The sequence below is a fragment of the Humulus lupulus genome, chromosome 6 (assembly GCF_963169125.1).
Source record: "Humulus lupulus chromosome 6, drHumLupu1.1, whole genome shotgun sequence".
In the NCBI taxonomy this organism is placed as follows: Eukaryota; Viridiplantae; Streptophyta; class Magnoliopsida; order Rosales; family Cannabaceae; genus Humulus; species Humulus lupulus.
In genome coordinates, this window is record NC_084798.1 from 184,126,358 (window position 1) to 184,136,137 (window position 9,780).

At 42.1% G+C, this 9,780-nt stretch overlaps 1 protein-coding gene across 1 annotated transcript; it reads left to right on the forward strand.

Moving 5' to 3' along the window:
- Positions 1-3,240: 3,240 nt before the first annotated feature.
- Positions 3,241-4,799, forward strand: LOC133782801 (uncharacterized). Its single transcript, XM_062222191.1, has one exon. The coding sequence runs from the start codon at positions 3,334-3,336 to the stop codon at positions 4,576-4,578; it is 1,245 nt and encodes a 414-aa protein (XP_062078175.1). The 5' UTR covers positions 3,241-3,333; the 3' UTR covers positions 4,579-4,799.
- Positions 4,800-9,780: the final 4,981 nt, after the last annotated feature.

Genomic DNA, 9,780 nt, shown 5'->3' on the forward strand with positions numbered 1-9,780 from the left:
CCCCCGAGAAAAAACCTTAAAAATTGGATTTTGGGGATCCTAAAATTTGGCCTAGCGCTGCGGCGCAGCCCCCAAGCGCAGGGGCACACAGCGAGGGCCCCCTTGCCCTGGTTCACCCCAGCACCGCGGCTCAGAAGAACAGCGCCGCGACGCTCCTTCCCGAACCCAGAATTTCTGGGTTTTTTTCTTGCATTTTCTCTGAACCCAAACCTTCCAAAACCATCCCAAGGTTTCCCCAAAGTCCCAACTAAGTCCCAAAAGCAATAGTATACAACATATGCACCCCAAACATCCCAAAAACCAGCCCAAATTCAAAACCCCAAACTCAAACATGCAAAACTTTGAACTTCAATAAAAAACCACATAAACCTCATGCTTGAATATGAATTAAAGACCTTACCTCTATTATGTTGATCCTCTTGAGCTAACCCTCTAGTTCCCCAAGTTTAGCACCTTAATTCCTCAAGCTCCCATGATGCATAGAGAAAACGAGAGAGAGAGAAAGGGTGAGCTGCTGTGACCTTTTTCCTTTAATTTCCTTAACCTTCTAAAAAATTCCCAGCCCACCATACACTATACTTAGACAGAAAATGACTATTTTGCCCCTTGCCCTTAGCTTATTCATCAAATGTTCACAAGGGCAATTTTTTGTCATTTGCCTCAAATCCCGCTATCCACAACTTATATCCTATAATTCCCGTTACTTCCAATATTCTCACATGGTTACCAATAATTTCTCAAATATATCCACATAATAATGTGGTCTTAATCACACAAACACATATTTGCATTTATACCCTGAACGGGTCAAATTACTAAAATACCATTCTTATAAGAAACGGGCCCACATACACATATTTAATATTTCTAACATGCAAGCATAATTATATTATAATATAATTCACATAATAACTCAATTATTGCCTCCCGGCCCCCCAATCTAGGCACTAAGCCACATTAGGAAATTTGGGATGTTACAATTTTTCTGTAATTTTGAGCAGAGTATGTGCTTACAAAAGAAAATTCGGATCCTCTCTACAGTACACAACTGGTCCTATTTGTTGACCACGATTTTGGCCAACGACGAGTAGACGTTAAAACTACAATGAACCTTCAAGAGAAAATACGACACAGATAATTTTATAGTGGTTTAGCCCCAATTTATTGGTAATATCCTAATCCACTTGGAGTTGTGATATATTTAGCCTACACTTAAGATCAGATGAACTTGAGCCAACTGAGTTTCTTAAGTGCAAGTAGAAAAATATAGAGTTTCTCTCTCTAAAGAATACAAACTTTATCTCTCTAACCTCTCAGAAAATGCCCCAAGAATTCCCCAAGTAACAATCCCCAAAATCTCAAAACAAGAGAGTTTTTTCAGTCTAAAAAGATCAGATCCCCCCAAAATGATGCCATGAGCCATTTATTTATAGGCTCATGGATCATACATAAAATATCTCCCTTTTACCGGGTCCTTAGTTCTTCCAACAGACTTTAATTAATAAAATATAAATAAATCTAATATTACAACAATATGGCTATTATTTTGGGATATCTGAGAGATTCCCGCGGCAGTTGAGAATGATTCGGGTTGAAGCTGTTACTGAGGACGTAGGCAAACACCTCTCGTCGGCAAAGCACACCTCTAGCACACTTCTGGTCTAACATGACACATTTCTGGTCTAGCAAAATGGACTGACTGGTCGGCCAAAATAGATGATCGGTCGGCCAAAATGACTAACTGGTCAGCCAAACACCTGACTGGTTGGCCAAGCACCTAGCACCTAACTGGTCGGACAAAAACCTGACTGGTCGGACAAGCACCTGAATGGTTGAACAGGTACCTCACTGGTCGGTCATGACATTTCTCTGGTCTAGCATAACACTTGACTGGTCAGTCAAAAATCTTCACCGGTCGAACAGAAATTCTATCAGATCACTTTATCGCAACTCCGAAGAGCCAACGCATTTATTGACTATTAATGTGCCTTTTACTGATTATGCATTGCCACTTGTCACTTCTGATTGCCACGTCATCGAACTGAAATTTTGGGGATAACACTATTTATAGGCAGTTGGATGCACTAGACTTGGGTCGGACTAATCCGGGCCCAATGCGGATATAATTATGATTTACTCACTAACGGAGGCTTAATACAAATGATTCTATCAAATAAAATACACTAATCAGGGCCCATTGGGGCTTGAGCATAACCACGTTGTACAACTGACAACAGTACACAACTTCAATCTGATTCGCGTGGGCTTCTAAGGAAATCCTAGGGACAGGATCCGTCAGAGTAGTGGCAGTACTGTTTTGAATAACGGCGTACATTCCGTATGTAACATCTTCGGCAGGTTAGTTGAGGAGACAAAACTCCATGTTTCTCGGGGTGATGTCAGTGTCGGGGACAGTCTATCATGTCCAACTCGGATGCCTAGTCCGGGTTCATTTACCAATATCTCGATCCATTTACCAGGTTTCTGGTTCGTTTACCAGAACTCGAGTTCATCCGCTATCGTCCCGGTCCATTCTTAGACTTGAGTCCATCACCTTTAATCGCATCCCGGATGACACATTAGGCTGGGTCTGGGAGGAAAAATCGGGCCCACATCATGGTCCCGGTTCCCTCGTGTGGCGGCGCCCAGTGGACAATGCTGGACTTGCTGGTAATTGGGTCACTCACACTTATTCCTTCCCCGTCCATTGGGCTCAAACTGGGCCTTGGATCTCTTTAAAATAGCCCATGGATCCAGTGTATTGTGCCACGTGTCCCAGGAGAAAACAAGGATAATAATAGGCAACTTTGTATTTCAACGTTTTTTTAAAATATATTTTTTTAAGTATTCTAATAAATATCATATTAATGATTTATTTGATATTTGATTTACTCTGGTACATTAACTAAACACAAAACAAACTTTATTTGAATGATTTTGAAAGTTCCATCATATTCTCCTTAAAAAAACCCTTTTAAAATCTTCAAAAGCATCATCATGATTTACCCGTTTCATTTTTGGTTATAAAAATATTCAAACAAAAATAAAACGGAAAATGAAAGACATAAAGAAAAGACTAGAAAACACATGAAATAGTATAATTATATATCAGATTATATTACATAATAAAAAAAGCAGAATCCAAGTGGCTTATTAGGCAACGTGTTTGGTAGTTCTACTTCTACTTACGAAAATAATATTAATAAATTAAAATAAAAATAAATAAAAACAAGACTGGTTGTTGAGAGAGATTTAGAGAGAGAAGTCAAGAGCAAAACGTCTGTGATAAAAGCTGGAACAAAATTCTCTCTGTAGAAGAAGAAGAGGTTAGCCATGGAGGACTCGCAAAAACAAGAGTCCCCATCTGTCTTGAAAGTCCTCGAAGCTCTCAAACAAGCTTCCCACGACTTACAAACCAATCCGAGTCTTGACTCGAACGATTCCAACTCGTCCTCCATTAAAGCTCTGCTAGAGCTCGAGACCGAGTCCGACAACATCCTTTCCAAGGACCCAAATCTCTCTACTCTATCCAAACACCTCTCGCACCTCAAAGCTCTGGTTCAGTCCCTCCAAAGCTCCCGTGCCCACCACGGACTCACCTCGTTCCTCACTCGCCGACTCACGACTCACTCCCTGTCCCGAGTCGCCGCCGCTATCGAGTCCGAAATCCAGTCCTGGATTGACAGAGAGAGCGTCGAGAGTCTCAGCCGGTGTCTGCGAGAACCGTCTCAGCACAACGAGGACGAACTGGTGAAGCTCTTGACTCAGTTCGAGGACCGAGTCTCCGAAGGGTTCAATCGCGAGTTGCAAGACTTGATACTGAAATCGAAGCTGTTTTCTTCTCTGGAATCGGTTCTCTGTCACCCTAACTCTTCCGTCGCCATGACGATTCGGGAGCACTCGGCGATGGCCATCTCGGCTCTGATTCGATTCAACAAAGACGTGTTCGTCGGTCAAGTGTTGATGGGTCAGACCATAAAAGCTCTGATCACAACAATGGCGTCCGCAAACTCGATCGGAGTACTCTGTTCTCTGATTCGTTCGATCAAGTCCCCAATAGTCGACGAGATCGAATCCAACGGCCAAATCCCCAAAATCATAAGCTTTCTGAGCAGCCCAGACCTCCAAATCCGAGTCTTGGCATTCGACTGCGTCCTCGAAATCGGTTACTTCGGGCGCAAGGAGGCCATTGACGCCATGCTCGAGCAAGACCTGATAAGAAAGCTGGTTGAGTTGCAGAGATCGGAGCTGGGTGGGGATTTGATCGATCTGGGTATGTTCGAAATGGACGAAGAAGACGGTGAAAGTGAAAATGAGAATGAGAAGAGAAAAGTCAGCGTTGGTGGAGTTCAGAGGAGGAGGAGAGAGAGTAGCAGAGAGAAGAGGTTTATGGCGAGTCATCCATTTGCGAGCTGTGTAGCTAGGTTTTGGGTACAGTTAGAGGTAGGAGAAGGTCTGAGACAGAGAGAGAAGAGAGCTTTGAAGCAATTGATTTTGGTTAGAGTGAGAGAAGCCTCTGCTTCTGATGCTGAAGCTGCCACCATTGTTGCAGAGGTCTTATGGGGTTCTTCTCCTTAGAAATTCCCAAAAAGAAGAGGAAAAAAATAGAGCTAAATTCATTATATTTTTGTTTTTAGAATTTTATTAGATTGTTCTTTATTTATGTGAAGTTAATATTTGTACATATTTTTAAAAGTTTATATGTTTGTTCATAGTTGTAAATTATTTTCTAGAACATTCTTTTATGGTGCAAAGATTGAATGAAGGAATAAAAGAAAGAAAGAAGCAAATTTTGATGATGGGGGTTTGTTTTGAGAGTGGTTCACATGCAAAATGCAGCCATTTTTGTGGTTGGGACAAATGAGTTACTGAAGCTTTTTGACTTGTTTATCTTGTGAGTTTATCAGTATCAAGCTTGGTCAAAGCTTGGAATGGTTTTTACAAAATATTATGTATATATATGTGTATGTTGGGATTTAGAGCTAATGTTTTGTCAAGAGAACTAGCAATTTCTCGATTCACGTGACATTGAAGCCTACAAAAGTTATTGAACATCAACATTTGCAGGGTGACTAGTCCTTCAAGTGAGGTGACCAACTTTTTATATTTGATGTGATTTACTGTTTAGGTTTAGATATCGTGGAAGTCATGTTTAGTTTCGGCAACTCCAACTGCAAAATTATTCACCAACAAAATAATGAAATTTTAGATTTTTTTTCCATTCCAAAATTAATACTAAAATTTACACACGCAAAAAATATATTTTTTATTATTATATTTTTTTTTTTAAATAAAAGAAAGCTTTATTAACTTAAGGAGTCCTCCAACAAGAGAGAGAGACAATAAACTAGAAGGAACATCACTCCCTCTAAAAATACAGTCAGCTTGAGAATAAGATGCTCGAGCAAGATAATGAGCAACCTTGTCGGCAGACCGTTTTACAAAAAATAGATCAACATCACAAAGACTATTAAGCAAGTTTTTACAGTCATTAATTATTAACCCAAAAGCTGAAACCATTTTCACTGAACTACGAATAGCTTGGACTACATTCAAGCAATCCGTCTCCACCACCACTGACCGCCAAGATCGTCTCTTAATCCAACTAAGAGCTTCTTTCAGGCTCAAAGTCTCGGCTTCTAAAGGCTTTACTCTCCCAACCTTCATGGCCGAGAAAGCTTCAATAAGATGCCCCTTAGAATCCCTCGCCACACAACCAACACCAAAGTTTTCGTCAGGAGCAAAAATAGCTGCATCAACATTCACCTTTATCATCTCAGAACGGGGTAAAGTCCAATGCTCAATTCCATCACCTTGCCGCCAGTTTGCAAAAGATGGGGCCGAATTATTAGATTGAGCTGCTAACCATTGATCAAGTAATATAGAAGCTGATAGCACTACCTCTTCAACTGAAGATCTCTTCTGGTTCCAAACTAAATTGTTCCTAGCCTTCCAGATTTCCCAACATAAAACTCCTGCTTTTGCAGCGATCTCAAAATTGCCTTTAGAAAACACCTCTTCCAACCAATCACCAAACTCAGAGAAAGGACCTGCTAGGACCCCAACCTTAGCTCTAGCCCAACAGCCACGAGCAAAATTACAAGTCACCAAAGCATGTAGAATAGATTCCATCCTAGAGTTACAGACAGAACAAAGAAGCAGCACATCCACATGTCGAGAACGCAGTTGCATACTAGTTGGAAGGCACCCAACTGTTGCACGCCACATAATATTTTTAGCCTTTGGCGGAATCTTCAAATTCCATAACTTCCTCCAAAAGCCAGAACTGTCGGAAGCTGCCCATCTACCATTAGTCTCTTGAAGCAGCTTATAAGCAGAGCGAACATAATAGTGTCCAGAAGTTTCCTTTGACCATTGCCAAGTATCCCCGTCAAAATCATCACTCAAAGGAATGCTTAAAATAAGATCAATATCCCTCCTCACGAACAGGTCAGAGATGACTTCCAAATCCCATTCTTTCCTATCAACTCTGAATAAACTGCACACATTTTTATCAATTAATCCAGGATGATCAGACACAACGCAAGGATTACTCTCGTCTGGTAGCCAAGGATCATGCAAAATTGAAATACGATTACTGCTTCCTATACTCCAACGAGCAGCCTTAGCCACTAAGTTCTGGGACTCCAAAATGCTCCGCCAAATGAAACTCGGATTAGACCCCAACGAAGCACTAAGGAAGGACCCTCTAGGATAATAACGGGCCTTGAACACCTTGCCAACAAGCGAGTTGTCTCTCACTAACAATCTCCATCCTTGTTTCCCTAAAAAGGCGAGATTGAAGTCCCTCAAATTCTGAAAACCCATCCCACCACAGTGCTTATGATAGCACATCCTTTTCCAACTCATCCAACTGATACCTCTCCACGATGTAGATGACGAACCCCACCAAAATTTACTCATCATTATTTCCACATCCTTACACACCTATAAAGGGAGAAGGAATACATTCATAGCGTAATTTGGAAGAGCTTGAACAACAGTCTTCAACAAGACCTCCTTGCCAGCCCTTGATAAGAGTTTCCCATCCCAACTCTGTATTCTACTCCTGATCCTCTCCTTCAGAAAGCCCAAGAGAGCAGATTTATTACTACCCATGGTATTTGGCAAACCCAAATACTTACTGTAAGCATCAGCCTCTTGAATCCCCATCAATAAGCAAACTTGTTTGCGCACATCAAAATTAGTATTTGAGCTAAAGAAAACTGAAGATTTAGCTAGATTAACTTGCTGCCCTGAAGACCTTTCAAAAATCCCCAGTAGATTCAAGACATTCCCTGCCTCTCGCTCAGTAGCCTTACAGTACAAGTAGCTGTCATATGCAAAGAACATGTGGGAAACCATAGGAGCTCTTCTCGCCACCTTACACCTATGTAACCAACCTTTAGCCTCAAATTGCTTAATCAAAGCTGAAAGGCCCTCTGCACAAATAATAAATAAATAAGGGGATATAGGGTCTCCCTGTCGGATCCCTCTGCCTGGATAAATAGGGCCCACTTCTCTGTTCCCACAAACCACCCTATACCGAACAGTTGATAAGCAACAATCAATAAGATTAATCCATTTCTCAGAGAAGCCCATCTGGGAGAGAATAGCTGTAACGCCCTGGCTACCCCAGAACAGTTACGGTGAACGGTGGACCGAAAATTTGACTCATTGCCTGAGTCCTTTGGTCAAAAACGTGCTCTAAGTATGATTAACAGGTTAAGGTACAAAACCAATAAAAAGGAAATGGAGATTTTATTACAACTGCTCTGCAGAGCTAAACAAAACATTTACAAGTGGTTCTCAGTACAAAATGGTCATTACAGTTTTAAATTTACAATCCCGCCGACCTAAGCGGCAAAAATAGGGTAAACCCCCTAGTTCCTCTGAGAACACCATGACCGTGGCGGTCAAGCGGCCGCATATGTACACACCACCACATCAGCTCCCCACTCAAGGCTAGGTGAGCTTTTCTTTCCCTTTACCTGCACCACATAGCACCCATGAGCCAAGGCCCAGCAAGAAAACATAACATTTTTCAATAACACTATCAAATGATTATCATTATAATCATACTGAACATAAAGCTTTCAACAAGCAAATGAACATCACATGATTTTAGCGGGAGAGTGGCTGTTAGGTAAGCCACTAGCCTCCCTCCAGGCTCTCTTTTCCAGCGGGGGAGTGGCTGTTAGTCTGACCAACCACTTCCCACCATATCCGGGCATCTTCCCGAAACATATAGGCAGCACAGGCCACCCTCTCACTACCCACTACCTTCATAAAGTCAAGGATAGTGTTAAGCATGCTCATCCATTGCTCAGATTTAATAGGATCAGCGCTGCCTTCAAAAACAGGAGGTTGCTGCTTCCTGAACCGCTCATAAAGAGGTTCCAATCTATTTTCAACCCCAGGCTGCTGCCCAATAACTGGCACTGACACAGAAGGTGCCTCTGATACATTAACCACTGCAGGCACTTGTTGCTGTCTCAGGAGACGAAGCTCCTTTCCCTGTTTCAACACTATAGCCTGCAAATCACTAAACAACTGCTGCCAATTTGCAGGTGCTGGCTGTGGAATCTGGGAATGGTCATTCTCGTGACCCTGGCTGTTGTCATTATTCTGACCCTGACCACTCTGGCCAGCTGTAGTGTCTGTCTGTTCTGGGTCCATCCTGTCACTGATACCTTACTGAAACATTGATAACCAATACGGCCAGTCAGGTAGTAATAACTAAACCTCTTGCCGCCTCACGGTCCAAGAACAAGCAAACAATTATCATATTCCACAGTCATTCAATATGCTCAAACAGATACATGTTCATGGCACTCAGCACTCAGCATGTATCACATAACAGTTCATAATATCACATGCATACAGGTAAAGCATTTGCACCACGTTTAGGCAGTTATGCACATAACTACATAAAGAGTTACCAAACCAAGAGTCGAGCTTGACTTCAGTGATGTGTGTACATGCCCAGCCAGTCTACAGGAACCTTAACCTTGGCATGGCTCTGATACCAAGTTGTAACGCCCTGGCTACCCCAGAACAGTTACGGTGAACGGTGGACCGGAAATTTGACTCATTGCCTGAGTCCTTTGGTCAAAAACGTGCTCTAAGTATGATTAACAGGTTAAGGTACAAAACCAATAAAAAGGAAATGGAGATTTTATTACAACTGCTCTGCAGAGCTAAACAAAACATTTACAAGTGGTTCTCAGTACAAAATGGTCATTACAGTTTTAAATTTACAATCCCGCCGACCTAAGCGGCAAAAATAGGGTAAACCCCCTAGTTCCTCTGAGAACACCATGACCGTGGCGGTCAAGCGGCCGCATATGTACACACCACCACATCAGCTCCCCACTCAAGGCTAGGTGAGCTTTTCTTTCCCTTTACCTGCACCACATAGCACCCATGAGCCAAGGCCCAGCAAGAAAACATAACATTTTTCAATAACACTATCAAATTAATCATACTGAACATAAAGCTTTCAACAAGCAAATGAACATCACATGATTTTAGCGGGAGAGTGGCTGTTAGGTAAGCCACTAGCCTCCAGGCTCTCTTTTCCAGCGGGAGAGTGGCTGTTAAGTAAGCCACTAGCCTCCAGGCTCTGTTTGTTCATCGACCCTCAGGGTCGGACAGGCATTAATGCTCCTTGAGTCATTCAATGCTAATAATCGATTAGATCTAATCTTCATTGGCTTGCGTGAACCACGCTAAGTCCATCTTTGACTAATAAGTCAGCGCTAAGTGACCAGTGTCCAG

Bases quoted from the DNA above. Each gene is read 5' to 3' on its own strand.
- LOC133782801 (XM_062222191.1), top strand. From the start codon at position 3,334: ATGGAGGACTCGCAAAAACAAGAGTCCCCATCTGTCTTGAAAGTCCTC.